Source organism: Neovison vison, chromosome 8, assembly GCF_020171115.1.
Source record: "Neovison vison isolate M4711 chromosome 8, ASM_NN_V1, whole genome shotgun sequence".
NCBI classification, from domain to species: Eukaryota; Metazoa; Chordata; class Mammalia; order Carnivora; family Mustelidae; genus Neogale; species Neogale vison.
Genome location: NC_058098.1, coordinates 16,253,945 through 16,280,800, shown reverse-complemented (window position 1 = coordinate 16,280,800; position 26,856 = coordinate 16,253,945). Strand labels below are relative to the sequence as shown.

General features: G+C 52.3%; 1 protein-coding gene across 3 annotated transcripts in view; it reads left to right on the top strand.

Annotated features, from left to right (window-relative positions):
• The window catches only part of L3MBTL1 (L3MBTL histone methyl-lysine binding protein 1), a 36,315-nt gene extending 19,549 nt beyond the window's left edge, over positions 1-16,766 (top strand). The window contains exons 10-22 of one of the 3 annotated variants that reach the window (XM_044263013.1): positions 262-397; positions 708-799; positions 2,070-2,221; positions 2,620-2,696; positions 3,226-3,311; positions 3,496-3,606; positions 4,061-4,175; positions 5,046-5,145; positions 5,332-5,529; positions 5,620-5,669; positions 10,259-10,416; positions 10,837-10,899; positions 14,098-16,766. In XM_044263013.1, the coding sequence (XP_044118948.1) occupies positions 262-397; positions 708-799; positions 2,070-2,221; positions 2,620-2,696; positions 3,226-3,311; positions 3,496-3,606; positions 4,061-4,175; positions 5,046-5,145; positions 5,332-5,529; positions 5,620-5,669; positions 10,259-10,416; positions 10,837-10,899; positions 14,098-14,196 (1,437 nt within the window). In that variant the 3' untranslated portion in view covers positions 14,197-16,766. Of the gene's footprint in view, positions 1-261; positions 398-707; positions 800-2,069; positions 2,222-2,619; positions 2,697-3,225; positions 3,312-3,495; positions 3,607-4,060; positions 4,176-5,045; positions 5,146-5,331; positions 5,530-5,619; positions 5,670-10,258; positions 10,417-10,836; positions 10,900-14,061 lie in introns of those variants that run through there. The other 2 variants (XM_044263012.1, XM_044263014.1) reach the window with 2 other exon arrangements.
• The last annotated feature ends 10,090 nt before the right edge of the window (positions 16,767-26,856 follow it).

Sequence of the window (26,856 nt, the reverse complement as noted above, 5' to 3'; positions counted from 1 at the left end):
CAGGGCTCCAAAGGGCAAGAGGATGTCCTAGACTCCGCCTGTCACACCCAGAGCTCAGGGCTCATGAGTACCTGATCTGTCCTCAACGTGGGATGGGAGAGCTCGGGGCCACGTTTGGGATGGGGGGAAGAGTGGTGGGGTGGGGAATCTGCTAGCATTTGAGACCCTTGAGACCACCAGCCTGGGCTGGGAGAGGTGAGGGAGAGGGAGAGGGTGTCTGCTGGCGTCAGAGTCCCTGTGATTTCCCCATCACGGGGCTAGGTGTGTGGCTACCGCCTACGTCTGCACTTTGATGGGTATTCCGAGTGCCATGACTTCTGGATCAATGCTAACTCCCCTGACATTCACCCTGCCGGCTGGTTTGAGAAGACTGGACACAAGCTGCAACCCCCCAAAGGTAAGGCCTGGCTGGGTTGCTTACAGTGACCTTCCCTTGTTCCCCGTCGTCCCCCTTCCTTACTCCCCATTCCACAGCTAGCCTTCATGCAATCCCACTATGACTAGGAACCCAGGGCTTCTGCTTTGCACTTGCCCCTTGGGTGTCTACCCAGGTCATATCCTGCCTCAGCAGGGTTTTCCGGGCAGGCTCTTGAGGGTTGGGAGGTCCTTGGGCTTTCCCTATTCTGGTGCTTGGGTATGGGCCACCCTCGCTGCGGCCCAGCCTCTGTCTGCACGGCCCTCTCTTCTTCCCCCACTGAGGGGCCCAGGTTACAAGGAGGAGGAGTTCAGCTGGGGCCAGTACCTGCGCAGCACACGAGCTCAGGCCGCCCCCAAGCACCTGTTCGTGAGCCAGAGCCACGTGAGTGCCCCGGGGCGAGAGTGGACACCACCCTCCGGGACAGAGTCCCTACCTCAGGCCTGGCTGTCCGGACTCCTCTGGGAGGAAGTGCTCCTACCAGTGCTCTCAGCTTTGTTCTGGTCCCTCCCACCCAGCAGGCAGGGCCTCTGGGCTGGCCCAGGGCCAGAGGGGGAGCTGGTTATAGGTTCCACCCTGCTTTCCCCTCCGCCCGCTTTCCCCTCCACCCCACTGCAGAAGCCCTCTCCTCCTAGCACCCCCTGCGAGTCCCTGGCCACCAGCTTGGCCCAGGCCCAGGGATGTCACTGTGCTGGTTTCTTGCTCTGGTTTGCTCTGCAGGTCTTGGTGTTAAGGACCAAGCCTCTGTTCTGGAAGCTGCTTTTCCCTTCCCTTTGACCAATACCGCAGCTCTCCCACTTAGTCACTCGCTCCTTGCCTTCTTCTCTGTTCAAGGCAGCTGGCAGCTTTATCCAGCAGTTAAAGTAGCTCCTGACCCCCAGCCAAAGGTCTGAGAGACTTCGGGAACCCCCGTTAAAGTTGTCACCATATCAAAAGGGCAGGGTCCCTGCGGGTCAGAGGATCCCCCGTGCCATGCAGACAGGGACCCTGACTCCCCCACCGTGGTCTGGCCCCAGGATCCCAGGTGACTGGGGGCATTCTACCCACTATGAGGACAGGGAATCCAGACTTTGAAGGCAAACTCTTTAAATCCTGGTCCCACCATTGACTAGCACTGTGGTTCTGGGCAAGTTGTTTAACTTACGAAATGGGAATGATCGTACCTGTCTCCATGGGGTTGTAATAAAGGTCAGCAGGGAGGTGACAGTTTTGGAAGCTTATGCCTGACAGATGCCCTCCCTCCCTTCTCCCCACCTCGTGTCATTTCCTCCCTCCCCAATGCCCCGGTGTTGACCCAGCCGCCCCACCCCTTAGCAGGGCAAGCATGGCCAGGCTTGCCTGGGGAGGAGAGGCTTGTGCTTACCCTGGTGGACTCTGGGGGAATGTGTAACTTCCTGCCTGTCCCTCAGCTTCCAGCTCAGTGAGGCTGCCTGTTAGCGCACCTTGGAGAGCAGAAGCTCCCGAGTGGCTCAGGGCTGGGGATTAGGATTCTGCCCTGGTGGAGGGACGGTCTTTCTCGGCTGATTTCTCTCCTGCTCCCCACCCCACCCCAGGGATGACTCCTAGAGAACTTCCTCCTTCCTGGGCCAGGGGGTTCTGGGTTCATGCTAGCCAGCCTGGGGCTGGCCATGGCAGCCCCTCTTCTTGCCCCCAGAGCCCCCCACCCCTGGGCTTCCAGGTGGGCATGAAGCTGGAGGCAGTGGACCGCATGAACCCGTCCCTCGTCTGTGTGGCCAGCGTGACCGACGTGGTGGACAGCCGCTTCCTAGTGCATTTTGACAACTGGGATGATACTTACGACTACTGGTAGTGAAAGGGCCCAGACTTGGCCTTGGGTCGGGGTGGGAGGCTGGGGCCCAAGGCAGGGCTTTCAGACCTTAGGCCCCATGTGGCCCCTGCCTGGTCCTGACATTGATATTTGCTCCGGGGCTCACTGACTGTCCTGTGGCTTTGATCTGTTGTATCCTCAGCAACCCGGTGTAATATCAGATGTTTCATCTAAAAATACCAAGGTTAGGATGAGCAAGCTGCTGTGTTTCATGGTTTTCCCTGTGATATTATGGTTTATTATAGTTTGTAGTTAATGCTGCAGTTTTCTGACTTTTTTACCAGCCATCTGTGTAGCTGTCGCCAAGCAGCAAAATGAGGCCGTGTTGTCCTCGTCCTGAGTGGCCCTTGGGACAGTGAAGTATTCTCGGTTTCAGGTGTGACCCCAGCAGCCCCTACATCCACCCGGTGGGCTGGTGCCAGAAGCAAGGAAAGCCCCTCACCCCTCCACAAGGTGACCCTGCTGTCTGAGAAGATGCCCCCTCCCAGGCCTGGCCCCACAGCCCTCTCCTCCGCCGACCCCTTCACAGGACCTCAGTAGCAGGGCCTTTAGGATCTGGGTCCTGGAGCCTCATCTTTTTGGCTTGGGAATTGAGAAGTCTTTGATGTCAGGAGAGACCTGTCAACCCCCGATTCTGTTGAGGTTTAAGGAAGAAAATTAAATGACCCCCTCTCCAGCCCCAACACGGAAGCAGGAATCCAAAGCAAAGAAAGTTTCCCATGGGGGCTGGGGCTAGGGCTGGAGCAGCAGGGCCGGGGAGTGGGAAAGATAGCCCGGGAACCCACAGTGAACTGTGGGGTGGTGATGTGCTTAGTTCTGGTTAGTGCCCCTCTGCCTCAGGAGCCCCTGCCTGGAGCTGGTTCTGGTGGTGCTGGGGGTGAAGGGGATTGTACCCCTTCTGAGCTCCTGGTCCTATTTTGGGGAGAGAGAGCTCCCCTGGTGTGCAGGGGTGCCTAGACATTGTTCTCATCCTGTCCTCCAGACTACCCAGACCCTGATGGCTTCTGTTGGGAGAAGTATCTGGAAGAAACCGGGGCATCTGCTGTGCCCACCTGGGCCTTCAAGGTGGTGAGTCAGCTCTCTCTGCTCTCAAGAGTTGGCCTCTGGGAAGGCATGGAACACTCAGCCAGCCCAATGGAAGGCTGCCCCTTTGGCAGGCCACGATTTCCAAGGCACAGCACTTGGCCTCTGTCCTTGGGGCCTCGGCCCCCCTGAGCTGGACATTGGCCTGAAGGCTGCTGTCTCCCTGCAGCGACCCCCACACAGCTTTCTGGTCAACATGAAACTGGAGGCCGTGGACCGCAGGAACCCAGCCCTGGTGCGCGTGGCCAGCGTGGAGGACGTGGAGGACCATCGGATAAAGGTGGCTCTGGGCCCCTTGGATTGGGGAGTGCATAGGCTGTCTGGGCAGGAATTCTTGACAGCTTTGCGGTCAAGGGCATGGCAGGAGCCAGACATAAGGGAGGCTGCAGGTTGTAGGGAGGAGAGCTCTATACTCAAGGTTGAAGATCCTGAGTCTCGCTCTGCCCTCGTCCGTGAGTGATCTTGATGAGCTGGAACCAGTCCTTTCCCCTCTCTGAGCCTTCCACGTGGGTCTGATGACCCTTGTCCTGTGCCTAGATTGATGGAAGATGCCAGTAACTTAATGAAGGATGCCCTTGGAAAATGTGGTGGTGGGGGCGGGTTACTGTGAGGTTGGCTGCTTGGTCCTTCCAATCCAGGATGTCGCTCTGACAGACCCGGGGGACAGAGAGAACCTCCTGGCTGAGCTGGGCTGCACAAGGAACGCCTGACCGCCAATGCTCTTTCCTCCACAGCTCCACTTTGATGGCTGGAGTCACGCCTATGACTTCTGGATTGACGCCGACCACCCAGACATCCACCCTGCGGGCTGGTGCTCCAAGACAGGACATCCCTTGCAGCCTCCTCTCCGTGCGTACGCTTAGGACACTCGGACCCTTTCCTACTAAGAAGTCCCAACCCCATGAGCTCTGACCATCCCCCTCCTGTAGAATCCAGGGAATTCTAGTATATGTGCTGCCGAAGCGAGCACGAATCCAGGGAATTCTGACCGTCATGCACAGGTGGGCTCCAGTGCCCACAGTGAGTTCTGGGTCCCCCATCCTCCCTGCATCAGGGGTCTCTGCTACACTGAGCTGTGCTTCTGGCTTCCCTGGCTGTTGGGTTTAGGCTGCTTCAATGTGCCTAGGAGGGAGCTCTGCACCCCGGGGGTTCCCTCAGCACCCAGCAGAGCTACACAGAGCACACATTATGTTTGCTGAGGAAGCTGGGTTCCCTTAAATAAAATCCTGGTCCCTGCAGGTCCCTCCCTCCTGGGAGGTTAGGTCATTGGACCACTTAACCTCAAGACACATGCGGTATTGATCCTTCTCGATTTTTCTCCAAATACGAGTAGGGCCTAAAGAAAGTTACCAGAGTCTCAAGAACGAAACAGGGAAACAAACAGGGTAACATAATTGTGCCTGATGTGGCTTCTAAGCTACCGCTGTGCCCACACCAGCTTGGAGTTGATTTTCTCCCATAGGGATCTCCTCTCATAGACAATGGACATGGCCTGGGGTTTTGACAAAGCGTATGAGAGCCAAGCCCTCATTCCCCAAGGAGGGGCGGCTACTCATTAGCAGGAAATGATGTCACAGTCTACATTAGGGCCCCGTAGCTGGGCGCTAGCTCCTAGTGCTGACCTTCCCCAGAGAAATTGTTCCCTCCCTGCTCTCCATCCCCCATCCCACTCCCAGTCCAGGACCTCGTGCTAACTCTCTTTTCTTCCTGCTCCCCCAGGACCCAGAGAGCCCAGCTCTGCCTCCCCCGGGAGCTGTCCCCCTCTCAGCTGTCGGAACCTGCCACACACTAGGACCTCCAAGTACAGCTTTCACCACCGGTGAGCGAAGGGCTTCTGCTTACAGACTCTCAGGAATTGTTCAGAGAGGGGTCCTCTACACCTCCTCCGTGCGGCCCACCAGGGTTCCCCAAAACACTCTCCGAAGGGGACCAGCCTGGGGAAGGGCTCAGTGGGGACAAGTGGATTCAGCCCAATGTAAGCCTCCTCCTTCTAACTCTTCCCCAGGAAGTGCCCCACTCCTGGTTGTGATGGTTCTGGACACGTCACAGGCAAGTTCACAGCTCACCATTGCCTCTCGGGCTGCCCGCTGGCTGAGAGGAACCAGAGTCGGCTGAAGGCAGAGTTATCCGACACAGAGGCCTCGGCCCGTAAGAGGAACCTCTCGGGCTTCTCCCTAAGGAAGAAGCCTCGCCATCATGGCCGGTGCGGAGGGCAAGGGTACAGGGCCTCGTGTCCTCTGGGGCCAGGCCAGGCACTGATTCCCTGCCACGGACCGGCTCCCTCTCTCTCCAGGATTGGACGCCCTCCTAAATACCGGAAGATCCCACAGGAAGATTTCCCAAGTAAGTCCTGAGTCCTCTACTGCCATGCCCTCCACACCGTGTTCACAGTGAGTGCTTAGTGATTGGTGGGATGAGTCACGAGGGGACCCAGAGGGGACAAGTGGAAGGGGGGCCACCTCTTCCTTTCACACCCTTGCAGAGCACAGAGCAGAGGCGAGAGCTCAGGAGGCCCTTCAGGCTCCAGCCCTACTTCACCAGAGACCCTGTTGTGAATCTCTGGGCCTCAGGCTCCCCACTGTGCAGCAGGAGGAGGCCCGCAGCTCTGCTCCTCCTGGGAGGGAGGCCTGGCTTGCACTGTCTAGCTGCGTGACCCTAAGCAAGTCGCTTAATATCTCCGAGTCTCAGTCTCATTTGAAGACATGACTAATACTTCTTTCGAGCATCAAGTACCTGGAATAACTACTTAGTGATGCTGTTTACTGAGTACCTACTGTGGGCCCAGCACTGTCACAGGTGCTCTACATACACGGTTGCTGACCCTCACAGGCATCCTATAACATGGACACCATTCTCTTCTGCTGAGAGAAAAGGACTGGAAGGCTCAGAGGGCGAAGTCACTCGACTTGTAGGGGGTAAAGCTGGGATTCAGACTCGGGTCTGACTTCTGCCCTTGCCGCTGGTGTAACAGAGTGGAAGCACCTAGCCAGATGTCAGTTACCCCTCCAGCTCCTTTGTCTTAGCTTGGGTGCCACGACCAAGTACCACAGACTTGGCCGCTTAACCCACAGAAATTTATTTTCTCACACTTCCAGAGGCTCAGAGTCCCAGATCAAGGTATCCACAGGGTTGGTTTCTTCTGAGACCTTGCTCCTGGCTTGCACATGGCCACTTTCTCGCCGTGTCCTCCTGCAGTCTGCCCCCTGTGCGTGTGTGCTCCCAGTGTCTCTCTGCGCGTGTCCAAAACTGCTCTTGTCTGCTCTTGTTGTCAGGATACCAGATTGGATGAGAACCCACCCTGATGCCCTCATTTGAACTTAGTCATCTGCTGAAAGACGTTGTCTCCCAGTACAGCTGACCCTTGAACAAAGGGGTTTGAACTGTGCATGTCCACTTACATGTGAATTTTTCTAGCACAGTACTGCCAATGTGTTTTCTTTGGGGTTTTCTTTCTTTCTTTTTTTTTTTTTTTTAAAGATTTTATTTATTTATTTGACAGAGAGAGATCACAAGTAGGCAGAGAGGCAGGCAGAGAGAGAGAGAGGAGGAAGCAGGCTCCCCACCAAGCAGAGAGCCCGATGCGGGACTCCATCCCAGGACCCTGAGATCATGACCTGAGCCGAAGGCAGTGGCTTAACCCACTGAGCCACCCAGACGCCCCTCTTTGGGATTTTCTTAATAATTTTTTGTTTTTGTTTTTGTTTTTTAAGATTTTATTTATTTATTTGACAGAGATCACAAGTAGGCAGAGAGGCAGGCAGAGAGAGAGGGGGAAGAAGGCTCCCTGCTGAGCAGAGAGCCTGATATGGGGCTCGATCCCAGGACCCCGAGATCATGACCTGAGCCGAAGGCAGAGGCTTTAACCCACTGAGCCACCCAGGCGCCCCTTAATAACGTTTTCTTGTCTAGCTTCCTTTATCGAAAGAATACAGTATATAATCCATATAACATAGAAAACCTATGGTAATTGTATATGATGTTGGTAAGGCTCCCAGTCAACAGTGGGTTGTTAGCAGCAAAGTTTTGGGGGAAGTCAAAGTTCTACGTGGATTTGACTGCATGGGGTGTTGGTGCCCCTCCCACACTGGTCAAGGATTAACTGTATAGTCCCATTCAGGGGCATTGGGGGTTAGGTCTTCACCATGTGAATTTGGGGGGAACACAGTGAACCCCATGGCATGTTCCAAAGGGAGGGACAGGGTGACTGAGCCTCCTGTTGGGTGACAGATTGACCTCACGGCTTCAGGCACTGGCACAGGGCCTGACACACAGCAGGCGTGCTGGGGATCTCACCTCAGTCGAGTGGAATGCCCTTGTCTTTGAGGCCAGAAGAGCGGGTAGGAGAGCACCTAGTTCATGCCTAGTTGGTGGGCAGCACTTAAGCTATTCCAGTTCTTCAGGAACAGTCTCTGCAACCTGGACAGTATCTAGGATGGTGGTTAAAAGCACAGACCTGGAGTCAGACGGCCTTTTACAGGCTGTGAGACCTCGGGCAGGTGACCCCCTCTCTGAGCCTCGGCTGGCTCATTTGTGCAATACTGATAATACGCCCACCTCTGAAGGCAGTAGGGGGCTTAAATGAAAAGGTCAAGTAAAGGGCTTAACACCAGTTCCTACTGGTATTATTAGCCCTGAGTGTGGCTGACCTCGTGCTGCCGGTCCATACTCTTCTTGGTGGAAGCAGAAGGCACGTCCTGCAGCTTCGGGCTTGAGTGAGGAGGGGCTTGGCCAGCCTCTCAGGCCCCTGGGTGAGGACTTCTGGGGATGGGACTGTAGTGGGCACCTTTTCTACCCGTCTGTGGGACGGACACCTGGCCAGCTTGCCTTCCAGAGCCATGTTCTGACCACCAGAGGGCGTGTGCCTGTGTGTTCATTCCAAAAGCATCCTGAGAACTTAAGTCTCTTCAGAGACTGAGGCTGCAGCCTAGAGAGGGTGAAGAAGGGCTTATCCAATAATATAATAATAATAACAACAACAATAATAATGCTATGGACTGAATGTTTGTGTCCCCCCACAAATTCATATGTGAAACTGAATCCCCAGTGTCACCGTATTAGGAGGTGGGGCCTTGGGGAGGTGATTAGGTCATGGGGTGGAGCCCTCACAAATGGGATCCACACCTTTATAAAAGAGACTTCAGAGGCTCCAGTGCTCCTGTGAAATGACACCCCGTGAGAAGCTGGCAATCTGTTAGCCAGGAAGTGGGCGTTCGCCGTATACCAAATCTGCTGGTGCCTTGATCTTGGACTTCCCAGCTGCTATGACTGTCAGGAATACGTTTCCGTTGTTTATTTTTTTTTTTTTTTAAGATTTTATTTATTTATTTGACAGAGACAGACCACAAGTAGGCAGAGAGGCAGGCAGAGAGAGAGAGGAGGAAGCAGGCTCCCTGCTGAGCAGAGAGCCCGATGCGGGGCTCAATCCCAGGACCCTGAGATCATGACCCGAGCCGAAGGCAGCGGCTTAACCCACTGAGCCACTCAGGCGCCCGTTTCCGTTGTTTATAAGGCCAAAAAAAAAAAAAAAACCCAAAACAAAAAACAAACGAGCAGGTTCTGTCCGGCTCCAAGGCAGTTTGCAGTTCGGTAAGACACCCCGACTGCGAGTGAGAACTCCTATCCCGTGCTATCTTTCTGGGGAAGAAAGATAAGGAACAAAGCTCCCTACAGCCTCTTGGCCTTGTCCCCCAAGACTCCTCCACCAGTACCTGGAGAACCAGAAACAGGACCTCAAAGGCAGGAGGCCAGACCTGCGGCCAGGGGACAAAGCGCTGGGGCGGAAGCGGGCAGGGGAGAGGCTGCCGGGGCTGCAGGTGGGCGCTGAGAGCTGGCTGAGCGGCACGCGGTGGCAGCTTCCTCGTAGTGCCCGAGGCGGGGCTCTCTGGGGCCGATGAGCAGGGATGGCAGGAGGAGCTGCAGAGAACGGCACGTGGGGCTGCCGATAGGATCCCAGAGGCTCGGGGGGTGACTGCGAGATGCAGAGTTGAGGGGAAAGGCTGAAGCTTAGGGGCCGAAGGGTCAGGGAAGGACAGTCTGTGACGAGCAGGGGAGGCCCCATGGGAAGGGGGTGGTGGCGAGCTGCAGCCGCGTGTCCAGAACCAATGCCCCGTGAACAGGAAAGAGGCAGCTCTCTTGGACTGTTAGAGGCAGGGCAAGCCCCGTGGGACAGTGACCGCGTGGCTCCAGGCCTGCCGAGGCTGGTGAGAGAGGCAGGGGCCAGGCTTGTCAGAGCGGCCAAAGGTAACTGAAGTGCAGGCAGGCGGGCGCCAGGCCTGGCCAAGAAGGAGGCCCAGCAGAGCGGCGTCCCACAGGAGACCCTGTAGCAGCCGAGGCTGGAGGCCAGGAGCCGGGACTGCAGGCAGAGCGGCGGGTGGCAGGTAGCGTGGAGGTGGCGAGCAGGTCCACGTAGGCAGCGGGCAAACCGAACCGGGCTCGGGTGAGCACAGGGGAGAGGATAGGAGCTGGGGGCGATGGCCACAGCTTCCAGGCCGGGTTCCCGCACAGAATCTCCCTGCCCCCACCAGTGGTTCAGGACCCCGAAGGTCTCAAGAAGAGGAGGGCAAACCGAATGGGCTTGTGCTGCCGGGGCTGAGCTCCTTGGCAGGTAGAGGCCGTTCTGCTGCAGGGCATCTAGAGAACAGTCAGGAATGCTACAGCATCTCCTCGTGGGGCCCAGGGTGATGTAGCCTCAGAGAGAGGGGGCTGGGGTCGCTCCTGACAGCTGAGCCCCAGAAGTCTGTGAAGCGAGGGGCGTACCTGGCCAGAGGGAGCGAGCCGTGCGTGAGGGGTCCCATCGCCCTCCCTCTTGGCTCTGTAAGACTCTCAGAAAGGGGCCGTGGTCCTCCCAAGGGGCAGGGGTACGCGCGGGCCCTGGGGACCAGCTTCGTCCTCAGAGTCAGCCTGCCGGCCTTGGCCTCTGCCTCCGCCTGCAGCGCTAGCCGCGGACGCCATGCACCAGTCCCTCTTCATGTCAGCCCTGTCGGCCCACCCGGACCGCTCGCTGTCCGTGTGCTGGGAACAGCACTGCAAGCTCCTGCCGGGAGTGGCGGGCATCTCGGCCTCTGCAGTTGCCAAGTGGACCATTGACGAGGTAAGAACGAGGACCCATCCCCGTTTCTCTCCCCTACTTTGCCCTCCTCCCCACAGCCTGGCGGGAGGGCTCAGGAAAGGTCCCGGGCAGGCAGAGGCGGACTCAGCTCCTGGCAGCATCTGCTGCTCCTGTCTCCTGTCCGTGGTCCCTCTGGGGGGGGCCGATCGATGGTTCAGCAGGCCTCCCCTGGCCGGTGGGGGCGCCCCGCACTTCTAGCCCCCATGCAAGTCCAGCGGGAGAGACGCTTCCCCTGGGCCCCGGCTCGCTCACCCAGCAGCAGGGACACAAGCATCCTCGCAGGCTAATAAGGAAAAATTACATTGTCAAAGCCCCGAGAGCAGCCAGTGCACGTGGGACCGCCTCTCCCTTGCCCTCCCAGGCCCCATCCCCTTGGCAACAGGTGCTTCTCTGGTTTCCAAGGTCTTCAGCTTCGTTCAGACCCTGACCGGCTGTGAGGACCAGGCACGACTCTTCAAAGATGAGGTGAGGTACAAGTGCAGAGTGGGGCAGAAGGGTCGGTCACTGAGGCGACAGGGAGCAGAGGCCCTCAGCAGCGCTGCCCCCTGCCCGGAAGGGCCCTCTGTTGTCCTGCCTGTAGGAGACAGGTCACAGTGACCCACGTCTCTGGGAAAAATCCAGTACGGACCGTGGCCCAGCTTGTAAACCCTCTGTGTTCAGATCACCGCAGGAAGGAGAATGCCTCTCGGAGATGGGGCTCTGTTCGCTCCTCTGCTCTCCGTGCGGCCTGCCTTCCAAACCCAGCTCACTAGGGACAGTAAGTTCAAGTGGGTCCTGAAAGGTGTAGGTCTGCCTCTTTCGCCAGGGTCCTAACACATATGTAGTACCGAGACCCGAAAGCTTACCAAGGACAAGAAGCAGTAAGTTGTACATAAAAGAACCATAGCTTTACAGACAGGGTGAATGTGAATCCCAGTTCTGTCCGTTGGAGCTCTTTACTGTGTGTGAGTCTGCATCTTCTTATCTATAAAATGAGTTAAAACAGGGATAATGCGGGCCATAATGGTGACAACCTCGCAGGGCTGTCCTGAACAATGGCCATGATGAATGGATCGTGATACCAGAATGTCTAGTATAATTATATCGCTCGCCGACTATAGAGTAATACACAAATCCTATCGCCATAACAGAATGCCTCGTACTGGGGTGGGGGAGGGGGGCTCAGTGGTGGTTTTAACTCTGAATAGTCATCCTTAAGTCCTCAAGTGAAGATTTTTATCGTGACTTTGAATTCACACAGTTTGAAACTGGAAGGGTAGCTTGGAGTTTGTTTAGATCTCCCCTCCCAAGAATACACGCGTCCATACCCCTTCATCCGGGAAAGCATAGTCTCAGCTCCCCATAAATGGGAAAGGCGCCCATAGGAAAGAAGTCTGTTCCTCTTCCCCAAGAAGACACTCCCTCCAGACCCAGCACAGCCGGTTCTTCATAGTAACCTCGTGCAGGGGAGCCCACAGATGCCACCCCACTCGGGGTGCTTGCCTCCTGGGCTGGTGGTCTCACTCTGACATATGTGTTCAGGGCTGTGCCCCGGTGTCAGATGCTTTCTGACCAGCACAGAACACGCCATTTGAGTTCTCCCGTACGTGCTTTCTGGTTTTGTTTTTAAAAGGGCTTTATCTTTACAGAGCAGTTTTAAATTGACAGCAAAATGGAGAGGAAAGTACAGAGATTCCCCATCCAGCCCCCACCCTGATACCCCCACCTGTCACCAGGCACAGCCAACCCCCCCCTTATCAGCTGCACTCACCGCAGGGGCACACTTGTTAGAATCCTTGAACCGACCCCCCACATGTTTTTTAATGGAGCTAAAAATGTACATGGAACAAAATCCACGCACCTTAGAAGTACAGTTCCATGAGTTTTGTGAGACGAACACACCTGAACCCAGCACTTCAGCCAAGATCTAGAACATTCCCATCATACCAGGGAGTTCTTGCAGACGTCTTTCTTGGCCCCTTTGTCAGTCCCCGCCCTCATCAGTGGCCACTGTTCTAATTTCTAGCACCGTAAGTTAGTTATGCCTGTTCTCAGACGTCACATAAAGGGGGGTGCAGCTTTTGTCCTTTGGTGTCTGTCTCTTTTCACTCAGTGTGACGTTTCTCAGGCTCATCCGTGTTACCGTGTATAACCAGTGGTCTGTCCATTCGTATTGCTGAGTACCGCTTCATTTTATGAAGAGCCCATGCTTCTCCCGTTACTGGATATTTAGGTTGTTTTCTCTTCCCCTAGATGCAAACCCTATATAATTTTTTCTTTTCTTTTTCTTTTTTTTTTAAGCAAAAATTAAGTTTGCACTAGCTTCATTATAGCCACATCAGACCAGCTTGGAGGTCACAAAAGTCCCCAAGTGCCTTTTATTATATCAATTTCCATTATAGTCTAACCACATTTTCCAGTTTGTTACTTGTACCACTGTTCTTTTTTTTATTAACCTAATGTAAAACTTTACATTTATCCCTATTAAATGTTATTTTGTTGGTTTCATAGTCTCATTGTTTTAAATCTTGATCCTGTCATCTCTAATACCAGTAAGCCTTTCCAGTGTCATACACCTTGTCATTTGGTGACTCGGCCACACCTTTACCACACCTGTTTCAAGAGATAGAAGCATGTGGCACCGGTTAGAGGTCTCCCTCTGTGACGTAGTGTAGTCATTCAGCCAGCCACAGAGCCACAGGAAAGTTAGGTGCTACAGCATCCTCCCCTTGTCAGAAGGGCTCTCTCCCACCCTGAGCACCTGCTGCGTTTCTCAGTTCGGCATGGTCTGGGACACAAAAGCAGTGGCCAGAAGGGGCAAAGGGTGGACCGCCAGCATCAGATGGAGTCTCAGTGGGAAGCAGGATGCCTGTGAGGGCTGAAGATGACCCTTCCTAGGATCTGGTCTGTGGCATCACCCCCCCAGGATCTGGACCACGCTCCAGGGAGTGGCCGTGGTTGGGCTGAAATGGTCTACTCAGACACACACAACGTCCAGATTCTCTCTGTCTGGGACACAGACCAGTCATTAGCGTGAGAAATTAGGACAAAGCAGACTGACGGTCTCATGGGTAGTCAGTCTGTCCAGTCTGGCGGTTGGCCCAGCCCAGATTCAGACTAAATCACTCTCCCGTCCTCTCTCCCCACAACCCCCCAGCAAGAATAGCTCATAGGTGACACCATGTACATCCCACTGCATGCCTTGTGCATGCCCCCTGCGTCTGCGTGTTGACCTGCCAGCAGCAGGGACACTAACCTGGGGCTTTGCGGGGGAAGCGCAAGAGCAGTTGTTTTGAGGCCACTGGCTTGGAGGACTCAGAAGACGTTAGGCACACACACTGACCTCAGACCAGGCAGCAGAAAGAAAGAGAAAGAGTACGTGGGTGAACATGGGGGAGCCAGTGGAGATCTCTGTCCTTCTCTGTCCCCATCGCTATCTTCCTTTTTTCCTTTCTCCCTCCCTCGTTTCTCCTTTTCCTTCCTCTTCCCATCTCTGTCCTCCTCCCCGTCCCCTCCCCCACATCCGTGACTCCGTTTCTCTTTCTCCCCCGCCCACTCCCTACACACACCCCACCCACCTCTCCGTCACTCCTTCCCACGGCCCTCTCCACCTTCTCCGCTTTCCGCCTCCCTCCCCCGACCCCTCAGATGATTGACGGCGAGGCCTTCCTTTTGCTGACACAGGCGGACATTGTGAAGATCATGAGCGTCAAGCTGGGTCCGGCCTTGAAGATCTATAACGCCATTCTCATGTTCAAAAACGCCGATGACACCTTAAAGTGAGTGGCTCGGGGCTGGGCTCACCTCCAGCCCAAGCTGGGCCTCCCTCGGCAGCCAACGCTTCCTTCCCAACTCGAGTTCCTCATATCCCACCCACACCCCCACCACCCTCTACGACTTAACCAGGGGTTGGTGCTCCTTCTCTCTGGGGCTGCTTCCTACAGGGTACCTGGGAGTCCTAGCCCCCCAGTCCTGGGGCTCATCTGCCAGCAGGCACACCAGTGAGGGTGTGACTGGGCTGGGGGAACATTACCGGTGGAATAGACCGGAGGGGCCCTGCCTCTGGCCGCCCCACATCTCTAGCTGACTTGTGTGATCACCAAAGGGTCTTTATCTTAGCGGTTAAGGACAATCTGGTAGAAGGGGAATCCTCGGGTCAGAGGCTCATTTCTCTTGGGCCTCTCTCCATGCTTATCTTGCCTTGGCTCCAGCCAGGAAGTGACCCCGCCACAAACATACGTACTTGCTCTGCTGTCTGGTTTCCTGGGCAGGGCCCACCCAGACCCCACTGACTCTTCCCCCGTGGATGGGTGAACTTCGGAAACAGGTTGTCCTAGGATCCACTGGGCGTCTCTGGCTGCTTTTCTCGGGATGCCAAGCCCAGATGCCTTCCTCAGCATGCTGTTCTGATGAGCTGGCATTCTGGTGGCCCACGCCAAGCCCTGCTTCTAGCAGAGTGGATGGTTAGGACCTGTTTCACCTGTGCGGAAGAGGTTAAGGCTCCACATGTGTTCCCCATATACCCTTCCTGTATCAGGTGTGGGGAGGAGGCAGCACAAGGGTATGTCAGACAATCTCGGGTCTTTGCTCCCCAGAGGGGCATCTCCAGCAGGCATGAGGGTCCCCGAAGCTGGGCCTACCATCCTTCCCTGCAGGCATGGATCTCAGCCAGGGTACTGGTCCTGGGCTGAGGACCCCTTGCCTGCCAGGCCTCCTGCTGTGGGGATGTGCCGCTTGGTCTAGCGCGCATACCTCACGACATCACATTCGACCTGTGCCATCAATGTCTTGCTCTTGAGGTCTTACAAAGCCCCCTTAAAGTTGGGAGTTGGGAAGGTGAATTCTTCTGTCTTTTAATTCTCTGTGTTCCGTAAGCCTTTTTTACCACTCTCCATCTGTCTTGCACTGCCAGCCAGGTGCCTGCTGGGGCTCGGGGACTTCAACCTTTCTGTCCAAGTGGGGGCCGAGCCTCCACCAAGCCGCTGCCAAACCAGCCAGGGTGGGGCAGGGGCAGAGGGCCCGGAGTAGCTGGCCCCACAGGGAGGTGAGGGGCAACCGCCAAGCTCCCGTGGCCCCAGGTGCTGCGATGGGCCTGCGGGGTGCGGAGCCGGACCCTTCCCTCAGTCACGTGGTATGTGTGTGCACATCAGCGCCCCCCCCCCCAGAAGTGTTTGACAGGTGCATCTGTGAGGCTCAGTGTTGGGAAAATGTCAAGGGCTATTATTGTTAAAATATGAAGCTTTATCTTTCCCATAGAAGTGGGACACCCAAAGCTCTGTTGATTTCCTGCCGCAGCCCAGTAGGGGCCCAGACAGCTGTGGGCCCAGACAGCTCTGGGCCGGGGCAGCCATTCAGCCGCCCCGCTGAACTCCCACAGGACTTCTGATGTTCCTGCCCTTTCGGCCCTTAGAGGCAGCTCTGAGCACAGCCTTCCTGGGAAGAAAGTGGGTAGGCCCTGCCTCTGGCTGAGGCTCAGGCTCCCAGAGGTTGCATTGGTGCCCCCCTTGGCCAAGAGGCAGGAGGGGCCAGTCCAAGCCTCTCTCCCTTGGTTCGCTTGGGTGGTGGCGGAACTCTCTAGCAACTTGGCCTGGTCGGCTCCTCTTTGAAACTGAGGAGAAACTGGCTTTGTGGTGTGAGGAGAAGGCAGCAAGGATGCACGGCTGTGCCGTGGGAGCTCCCCACTCCCGAGGAGCAGGACCGGGACAGCTCTGCCACGCGGATCTGCCGGCCACACTCGCAGTGCTTGCCGACGGGAGAGGCAGGCCGGACTACCAACGAGCCTTGAGGAGAGGGGCCCCAGGCCTCCGAACTTGGAGACCTCAGCACTTTCTGCACCAACGTCAAACTCTTCAGAAAGAAACCGTAAGAAAGGGGGAAAGCAGTCGGCCCTCCGGCCCCTTCACCCACATCTTGTCCCTAGAGGAGATCCTCCCACGTTGACGGGGATGCAGGTGAAGGGAGGGCGTCGGCGCCAGTGCCCTGCTCTAGGCAGCAGACACGGCTCACGCTTTGGCCCCCAACAGCTGCACCCAGTCCCCGGCCCAGCCCTGGCTTAGGTCAGTGAGGACCTTTCTGTTTAATTTCTGAAGCAGAGAGAACGGACCCAGAGTTTGAAAACGAAGCCTGTTTGCACTTTCATTCACATGCACTTTGGTGGGATTGTTTTTGTATTTTCCGTATGTGTGTGTGTGTGTGCACGTGTGTGCGTGTGCGTGTGTGTGTGTGTTCTTTAAGAGCATCTTCTGGTTTAAGATAAAGTGACTCTTGGCTCTTGAGGGAGAAAAATTTACAAACTGTGGTGTGTTGTCAGTGTATTGAAACAACATAAATAAACTTTGAACATCTGGGTGATACACAGTCAGAGTCTGCTTCTATTTTCATGGTAAAACATCCAGAAAACACCAAAATGAATATTAATAGTGCCATTATTGAAGAGAATAAAGCATTCCCTTTATTGTTAGGGGGTCCTTATTCTATTTTATTTATTTATTTATTTATTTTAAAGATTTTATTTATTTATTTGACAGTCAGAGATCACAAGTAGGCAGAGAGGCAGGCAGAGAGAGGAAGAAGCAGGCTCCCCGCCAAGCAGAGAGCCTGATGCGGGGCTCAATCCCAGGACCCTGAGATCATGACCTGACCTGAAGGCAGAGGCTTTAACCCACTGATCCACCCAGGTGCCCCAACCTTATTCTATTTTAAAGGTAAGAAACAAAGGGTAAAGATAAACCGGTCTACTTGTCTACACAGAGAAATGTAAACAATGGGAACCCCCAGAAACAGTGGACAGGGGTGGAAAATTCAGCGAAGCCCTACAGTTTTTAAAATAACATCAAACTGGGACGCCTGGGTGGCTCAGTCATTAAGCGTCTGCCTTGGGCTCAGGTCAAGATCCCAGGGTCCTGGGACCGAGTCCCACTTTGCTTTGGGCTCCTTGCTGAGCGGGGAGTCTGGTTCTCCCTCTGCTTGCCGCTCCTCTGGCTTGTGTGTGCATGCGTTCTCTCTCTCTTTCTGATAGATAGATAAATAAATAAATGAAATCTTAAAAAAAAAAAGGTAACATCAAACTTTCAGGTGGAAAATGTCAAGCTAAACCGTCAAACTTCATTAAGTTTCCCAGAGACCGTGAGCAAACAAAAGCGGCAGAAATGCCCTGTCCAATCCCATCAACCCCTTTGTTGTCAATATCCTTAATTTCTTGGCCCCGCTGCTCTTCCAGACTGCTCAGCTTGAACACCAACCACGGAGCTGTCCAAGCCCGTCTTCTCCACACCTTTACCCGGAGCTAATGTGACTAAGCCCACTGGTGCCATGGTTGACTGATGGGCTCCAGCTTCAGTGTGGACCCTCAGGGCTGCCCAGGAAGCAGCTGGGTTTTTGAAGGGTTTACCTTTGATTTCCCTTTTCACTGTCTTCAAACTTCCTGCCCTGTTAACTTCCCTGTCGTCTCAATATATGTGCTCATCGTCTGAATCACAGAGAAAATGGAAGTCATCAGAAGGAATACCCCCACCTTCCTGCCACCTCATCTGCCAGTCTCCTTCCACCCATATCCCTCCTTCCTTCTTCCCTACTCATCGCAGAAGAAGAACTGATCCTTCCCCTTGTGGAAGTTATCCCTCTACCGGCCATGGCTGCTATCATAGAAAAAGAAACATAGGCAAGAAAGGACTTTGGGAAATTTAAAACTGATTGCAGGGATGATTCAACACACGGGTTGAAAGATAAAGTTGATAGTGCCCAGAAAGTAGAAGAAAAAGACAAGGCGGCGCCTGGGTGGCTCAGTTGGTTAAGCGACTGCCTTTGGCTCAGGTCATGATCCTGGAGTCCCAGGATCGAGTTCCACATCGGGCTGCCTGCTTGGTGGGGAGTCTGCTTCTCCCTCTGGTCCTCCCCCTTCTCATGCTCGCTCCTCTCTCTCTCTCTCAAATAAATAAATAAAATCTTGGGGGAAAAAGAAGAAAAAGACAAGGAAAGAAAAAGGGGAAAGAACTTTAAAAATTAGAGGACTAGGGGCACCTGGATGGCTCAGTGGGTTAAAGCCTCTGCCTTCGGCTCAGGCCATGGTCCCAGGGTCCTGGGATTGAGGCCCACATCGGGCTCCCCGCTCAGCAGGGAGCCTGCTTCCTCCTCTCTCTCTCTGCCTACTTGTAATCTGTCTGTCAAGCAAATAAATAAAAATTTTTTAAAAAATTAGAGGACTAGCTGGAGGTCAAATATATAACTAACAGAAATGCCAATAAGAGGAACAGAGAGGGGCTCCTGGGTGGCTCAGTGGGTTGAGCTTCTGTCTTCGGCTCAGGTTGTGATCTCAGGGTCCTGGGATCAAGCCCCACATCGGGCTCTCTGCTTGGTGGGGAGCCTGCTTCCCCCTCTCTTTCTGCCCACTTGTGATCTCTCTCTCTCTCTCTCTCTCTCTCTGTCATATGAATAAATAAAACCTTTAAAAGAAAAAAGAGGAACAGAGAAATTACATATTTTTTTTAACTTTTTTTTTTTTAAAGTAACGTTCACAGAGTTGAAAGGTAGTAGTGGCCTAACTAAAACGTTACACTGAATGCCCAACACAATGGATGTAAAAGGAATGACACTAAGCTACATTAGTGCAAAATATCAGAATAATGAGAACAAAGAGAAGATTTAAAAGCTTCCAGAGGGAATAAGACACGTCTCATCCAAAGGAACATGAATCAATAACATCGAACCCGGTGGCAATGCTGGAAGCAAGGAAGTGGGGCAACGTCTGAACAATTCCAAAGGAAAGTTATTTCCTCCCTAGAGTTCTGTACCTAGCCAAGTTGTCAGTTAAATGTGAAGGCATACAAAGTTTCAAACTTTTATCTCCTGTAAACTTTTCCTCAGAGACCCCCTGGAGGACTGCTCCATCAAAGTGAGAATATAAGGGTCCTGGGATCGAGTTCTTCCTGGACTCCCTGCTTAAAGGGGAGTCTCCTTATCCCTCTCTCCTCTCCGCCATTCATGCTAGTTCACCCGCTCTCTCGCAAAATAAATACAGTCTTTTTTAAAAGACTGTTTTTATTTCTTTGACAGAGAGAGAACACAAGCAGGCAGAGCAGCAGGCAGAGGGAGAGGAAGAAGCAAGCACCGCACTTAGCAGACAGCCTGATGCGGGGCTCGATCCCAGGACTGTAGGATCATGACCTGAGCCGAAGGCAGACGCTTAACTGACTGAGCCACCCAGGTATCCCAAATGAAATCTTTTTTTAAAAATGTGAGAGTAGGGGGCGCCTAGGTGGCTCAGTGGGTTAAGAACTTTGCCTTCGGCTCGGGTCGTGGTCCCAGGGTGCTGGGATCGAGCCCCGCATCGGGCTCTTTGCTCAGTGAGGAGCCTGCTTCTTCCTCTCTCTCTCTGCCTGCCTCTCTGCCTACTTGTGATCTCTCTCTGTCAAATAAATAAATAAAATCTTTTTTTTTTTAAGATTTTATTTATTTATCAGAGAGAGAGAGGGAGAGAGCGAGCACAGGCAGACAGAGTGGCAGGCAGAGGCAGAGGCAGAGGGAGAAGCAGGCTCCCTGCCGAGCAAGGAGCCCGATGTGGGACTCGATCCCAGGACACTGGGATCATGACCTGAGCCGAAGGCAGCTGCTTAACCAACTGAGCCACCCAGGCGTCCCAATAAATAAAATCTTAAAAAAAAAAAAGTGAGAGTAGAGTGCCTGGGTGGCTCAGTGGGTTAAGCCTCTGCCTTTGGCTCAGGTCATGATCTCAGGGTCCTGGTATCCAGCCCCGCATCAGGCTCTCTGCTCAGCGGGGAGCCTGCTTCCCCCTCTCTACCTACCTCTCTGCCTACTTGTGATCTCTCTCTCTCTGTCAAATAAATAAATAAAATCTTTAAAAAATAAAAAATTGAAAAAAAAATGAAAGAATAAGTCAAAAAAGAGATAGATTCCAAAAATGCAAGGGTAGTTCAAGTCTATATAATCACCAGTCTATGTAAAACACCACATAACTAGAATGAAAGGGGAAAAAAACATGATCATCTCAATTGATGCAGGAAAGGCATTAATGAAAACCCAACACCATTTCACAGTTAAAACAGAAAACTGGGGGATAGAAGGGAACTTTCTCAACATGATCAAAGGCATCTGCAAAAAACACCACAGCTAATATCATACTCAATGGTAAAAGCCTTTTTTCCTAAGATTAGAACAAGACTTTCACCACTCCTTTTCCGTATTGTACTAGAAGTTCTCAGCAGAGCAATTAGGTAAGAGAAATGAGGGGTGACTGGTGGCCCAGTCAGTTAAAGCCTCTGCCATCTGCTGAGGTCATGATCTCAGGGTCCTGGGATGGAGCCCCCATCGGGCTCTCTGCTCAGCAGGGAGCCTGCTTCCCCCTCTCTCTCTGCCTGCCTCTCTGCCTACTTGTGATCTCTGTCTGTCAAATAAATAAATAAATAAAAATTTTTAAAAGGGAAATAAATAAAGGGCACCTAAATTGGAATGGAATAAGTAAAATTATTTCTATTCATGCATGACATGATCTTATATACCAAAAAATCAACAAGTAATCCACTAAAGCTAAAAATTTATGCAAAGGTGCAGGGTATAAGATTAACACACAAAAATCAAGTCACTTGTGTTTCTATAACAAACAATCCAAAAAGGAAAGGAAAAAAGAAATTCCCCTTGCAACAGCATCTAAAGGAATAAAATACCTAGGAATTAATTTAAAGGAGGTGAAAGGCTTATATACTAAAAGCTACAAACCATTGCTGAAAGAAATTGAAGAAGACCTAATTAAATGGAAAGACATCTGTGCTCATGTTTAGGAAGACTTAAGATTGTTCACATGTCACCACTACCCGAAGTGACCAACAGGTTCAAACCCTATCAAAATGCCAATGGCCTTTACTGTAGGAATGGAAAAGCCAAACCTCATATCCATGTGGGATAGCAAGAGGACCCTAAAGGCCAAAACAATCTTGAAAAAGAACAAAGTAGGAGGACTCTGATTTTCTGATTTCAAAACTTGCTGCAAATATAAAGTAATCAAGACAGTGTGATATTGGCATAAGGACAGACATAGAGACCAACTGGAGAGAACTAAGAGTACAAAAATAACCCCAAACATCTACAGCCAATTGATTTTTTAAAAAGATTATTTATTTATTTATTTATTTGACAGAGAGAGAGAGATCACAAGTAGGCAGAGAGGCAGGCAGAGGGAGAGGAAGGGAAGCAGGCTCCCCGCCGAGCAGGGAGCCCAATGTGTGGTTCGATCCCAGGACCCTTGGATCATGACCCAAGCCAAAAGCAGAGGCTCTAACCCACTGAGCCACCCAGGCACCCCTACGGCCAACTGATTTTTGGAAAGAGTGTCTGTTCATTCAATGGGGAAAGAACAGTCTCTCCATCAGAGGGTGTTGGGACAACTGGATCTCCACACGTGAAAAACATGCAGTTAGATGCCTACCTTATACCATATAAAAAATGGAACTCAAATGGGTCAATGACCTAAATATAGGAGCTAAGACCATAAAATCCTTAGAATAAAACCCAGAGGTAAATTGTTATGATTTCAGAATTGACAGTGAGGTCTATATGTGACACCAAAAGCACAAGCAACAAAAGAAGAAACAGTTGAAGTTCATCAAAATGAAAAACTTCGGGGCGCCTGGGTGGCTCAGTGGGTTAAGCCGCTGCCTTCGGCTCGGGTCATGATCTCAGAGTCCTGGGATCGAGCCCCACATCGGGCTCTCTGCTCAGCAGGGAGCCTGCTTCCTCCTCTCTCTCTGCCTGCCTCTGCCTGCTTGTAATCTCCATCTGTCAAATAAATAAAATCTTTAAAAAAAAAAAAAAGAGTTTAAAAAAAAATGAAAAACTTCTGTGCGTCAAAGGATTTTGTCAAGAAAATGAAAAGACAACCTATAGAATGGGAGGAAATACTCACAAATTGTCCATCTGTCAAGGGTTCAATATCCAGAATATATAGAGAACCCCTAACACTAAACAACAGAAAGACAAACAACCCGAATAAAAAATGAGCAGAGGTCTTGCCTAGACCTTTCTCCAAAGATGTGCAAATGCCAACAAACACATGAAGAGATGCTCAACCGCTTTGTCATTAGAGAAATGCCCATGAAAACCACCATGAGCTACCATTCCACACCCACCAGGATGGCTGTCATCACAAAATTGGAAAATAATAACTGTTGGCAAGGGTGTGGGGAAACCATTGGTTGGAATGTACTAGGTTGGAAAACAGGTTGGCTGCTTGAGGAGGGGGTTGCTTTCTCAAAAAGCTAAACCTAGAATTATCACATTACTCAGAAATTCCACTCCTAAGTAGACACCTGAAAGATCTGAAAACAGATACTTGTTGCCAGTATTCACTGCAGCCTTACTCACAACAGCCTAGAGGTGGAAAGAACCCGGGTGTCTGTTCATAGATGAGTGGGTAGACAAAATGTAGTCTACCCATACAACAGAATATTATTCAACCGTAAGGAAGGATTAAACAACATGGAAGAACTTGAAGACATGATGCTAAGAGGAATAAGCCAGGCATAAAAGGAAAAATATTCCGTGAGTCCCTTATAAGAAATATCTAGAATAGGCAGGTCCATAGAGACGGAAAGTAGATTGGAGGTTACTATAGGCTGGGAGGAGGGGAAAGGGATGATTATTGCTTAATGGTTACAGAGTCTCTCTTTGAAGCGATGAAGTCTTGTAAATAGGGGATGGTGGTTGTACAACGTTGTGAATGTACCTAATGCTGCTGAATTGTTCACGTAAAGATGGTTGAAATGGGGGCGCCTGGGTGGCTCAGTCGGTTAAGTATCTGCTTTTGGTCATGATCTCAGGGTCCTGAGATCGAGCCTTGTGGGGCTCCTTGCTCAGCGGGAAGCCTGCTTCTGCTCCTGCCTCTGCCCTTCTTCCCCTCACCCCGCCCTACCACGCTCACGCTCCTGTGCTCTCTCTCACTCTCTCACTCTCTCAAATAAAATCTTTTTTAAAAAGATGGTTGAGGGACGCCTGGGTGGCTCAGTTGGTTAAGCCGCTGCCTTCGGCTCAGGTCATGATCCCAGCGTCCTGGGATCGAGTCCCACATCGGGCTCCTTGCTCAGCGGAGAGCCTGCTTCTCCCTCTGCCTCTGCCTGCCTCTCTGTCTGCCTGTGCTCGCTCTCTCTCTGACAAATAAATAAATAAATAAATAAATAAATAAAAAGATGGTTGAGGGGCGCCTGGGTGGCTCAGTGGGTTAAAGCCTCTGCTTTCGGCTCAGGCCATGATCCCAGGGTCCTGGGATCGAGCCCCATATCAGGCTCTCTGCTCAGCAGGGAGCCTGCTTCCTCCTCTCTCTCTGCCTGCCTCTCTGCCTACTTGTGATCTCTGTCTGTCAAATAAATTTTTTAAAAAATTAATTAATTTAAAAAAAGATGGTTGAAATGGCAAACTTTGTTAAATAGATTTACCCACAATTTGAAATTAAGAAAAAAGAAAGAAGGAAGGAAGGAAGGAAGGAAGAGACATAGGATCCAAGAAACAGGACCTCCAACAAGGAGAGAGACGAAGGGAACTTGCAGGGGGATGGGAAGGGAGGGAGCCAGGTTGACAACTGAGCAACTGTCCAAGTGAGAAGAGAAGAATGTGAAAGGCTCCAGGAAGGATGAAAAACAAAGCAAACAAAGGAACCAAAACTATCATATCATTGTATGAAGAGAATATGTCCCGCTCTGACAGAGTTTAAGAGAGAATTGTCGTGTGTGTGTGTATGTGTGTGTGTGTGTGTGTGTGTGTTCAATGTTTCAAACCATCAAAGGAGGAAGTTATTAGCTTTAGGAAAAGCGGAGTGTGTATTTGGATGGGTGAGATCTGGAGTCCAACAGTAGAAAGGAACCCACTTGATAGCGCTCAAAACCAAAAGAGGAAGGAATAACAGGATGGTCATGCGATTTAGACAAATGGAAATAAATACCGAAGGAAGCAGCTTTTTTTTTTTTTAAGATTTTATTCATTTATTTGACAGGCAGATATCACAAGTAGGCAGAGAGGCAGGCAGAGAGAGAGGGAGAAGCAGGCTCCCTGCTGAGCAGAGAGCCCGATGCGGGGCTTGATCCCAGGACCCTGAGATCATGACCTGAGCCGAAGGCAGAGGCTTTTAAGCCACTGAGCCACCCAGGTGCCCCAGGAAGCAGATTTTAAAAAGTCGAGAAATGGGAAAAGAAAAACCACGATCTTTTTCATTATCTATCACACAGTCCTAATTGATTTTTTAAAAAATTTTAAAAGATTTTATTTATTTATTTGACAGACAGAGATCACAAGTAGGCAGAGAGGCAGGCAGAGAGAGAGAGGGGGAAGCAGGCTTGCCGCCGAGCAGAGAGCCTAATGTGGGCCTTGACCCCAGGACCCTGGGATCATGACCCGAGCCGAAGGCAGAGGGTCTGAGGCCTCCCAGGTGCCCCTCTCTATTTGATTTTTTAAATTCTTGTACATTCATACATTTGTAAAAAAAAAAAAAATTTTTTTCTGAAAGAAACCTGGGGGCCCATCAATGGCCTATGTGTGGACCCCATTGGCTCAAAGGTCCTGCTTCCACCTTATTCTGTGGCTGAACCTGCAGGCGTGAGAGAAGGAGGGTGTGTGCAGGTGGGAGAAGCCCTGGGAGTGTGGGCGGGACACCCGACAAAGCACGGAAATGTGGGCTGAATGTCAAGGCGGAGGGAATATTCATGGAGGTGGGTGCACGTTGGTTGAGGTTCTGGTTCCCCTTCTCTTCCCTGAGAACATGTCTTTGGTCTTCGCACTCAGACCACAGAGTCCAGCTAGCCAGTGGGGAGAGGAGGGGGAGGAAGGGACAGGAAGGGTGGCAGGGGGTGGGGAGGCAGAAGAGGACAGGGAGGAGGTGCACCTCTGCCGGAGGGGCCTCACTGTTTTCTGGGGCCTCCTGGAGGGGAAGGGCCAGTTTAAGCACCGCTGATAGCCATGTTATTTGGTCCCACTATCTACAGTAATTGGTAGATAGGTCAGAATTAACCCAGCCCTCCCCCCATAGGAGTTTATCAGACAGAAACAGGAGCACCAGGCCACAAGCTATTAGCACCATGGGTTTCTCTAAAGCCTCGTTAGAATTCTTGTGAAATTGGTAGCAGCCTAAATGTCCAACAAAGAAACAGGGACCAGGGAACAGGGACAGGGAAATTAATCCCACATTATACAATATGATGCAGATGTTTAAAAAAAAAAAAGTTGACTCTTTTGACGGGGAAAGAAAGAGTGTGAGAGAAAGTGAGTTCCTGAACCATATGTGTGGTGTGGCCTGTTTTTTTTTTCTGGAAAAATCATTTGAGGTACGGAGATTAGGTTGCAGACAAAGGTCTGGAAGGGTGGTCCCGTTTAGTTCACAGTGGTTACTTCTGGAAATGAGAATGAAGATGGGTTCAAGGAGAAGCTTTCACTTTTTATTCCACATTCTTCTGTACACTGGACTTACTCAATACAGTTTATGCAACTCCATCGTGGAGGTGGGGTGTTTGAAAACTGGTTCTGGGAAGGCAGGGGAGGAAGAGCCCGGTGGAGGTGACGCGGGAAGGCTCTGGAAAGGGCCAGGACCCAGGGCTTGGCCCCAATCTGCTCCTCGCAGTTGGGCCAGCTGTGGTCCCTCTCCGGGCAGAGGCCAAGTATTTGCTCCTGTGTGTGTTGGTGGAGGTGGGGGGTGGGGCATGCCCGGCTTCTCCGGGGGCACACTAGAAAGATTAAGAAGTTGCTGAGATCTTGGGGCGCCTGGGTGGCTCAGTGGGTTAAAGCCTCTGCCTTCGGCTCAGGTCATGATCCCAGGGTCCTGGGATCGAGCCCCGTATCGGGCTTTCTGCTCAACGGGAAGCCTGCTTCCCTTCCTCTCTCTCTGTCTACTTGTGATCTCTGTCTATCAAATAAATAAATAAAATCTTAAAAAAAAAAAAAAAAAGTTGCTGAGATCCTAATGAAAAGGCAGTGAGGAGGCAGCATGATAGCCAGACCCTGTGCAGCAGGCCAGTCCCGGCCCCTGCCCTGAGTTGGAACCCTCAGTCTGGGCAGCTTCAGATGGACCAGGAGCTAGCCTTCCGTCGGTGCAAGCTAGGGAGTGCTGAGCCCTGGTTCCTGAGCCCCAGGTCACTGAAGGGCAGAGCAGAGCATGGGGCTCAGCTCACCATGGTTCTCTTCCCGGGATGGTTCCCCAAGCGGTGCCCCAGCAGGTGAGCTCTGGGTGGCAGCCTCGGGCTTGGCAGTGTCTGGCATCAAGGCTGGCTCAGGACAGAATGAGCTTTCCATTCCCAGAGGTGTCGGGGAAGGGGTCATGTCAGAGGCTGTGGTCCCCACTCAGGGGAGAGCCGTGTGAAACCAGCCCTTTCAACGGTCAGTCCTCCAGGCACTAAGGGAAAGGGGATGTGATTCAGCTGTTGGAATCAGGGCAGGCCATGCAATGTCAGCATTTGG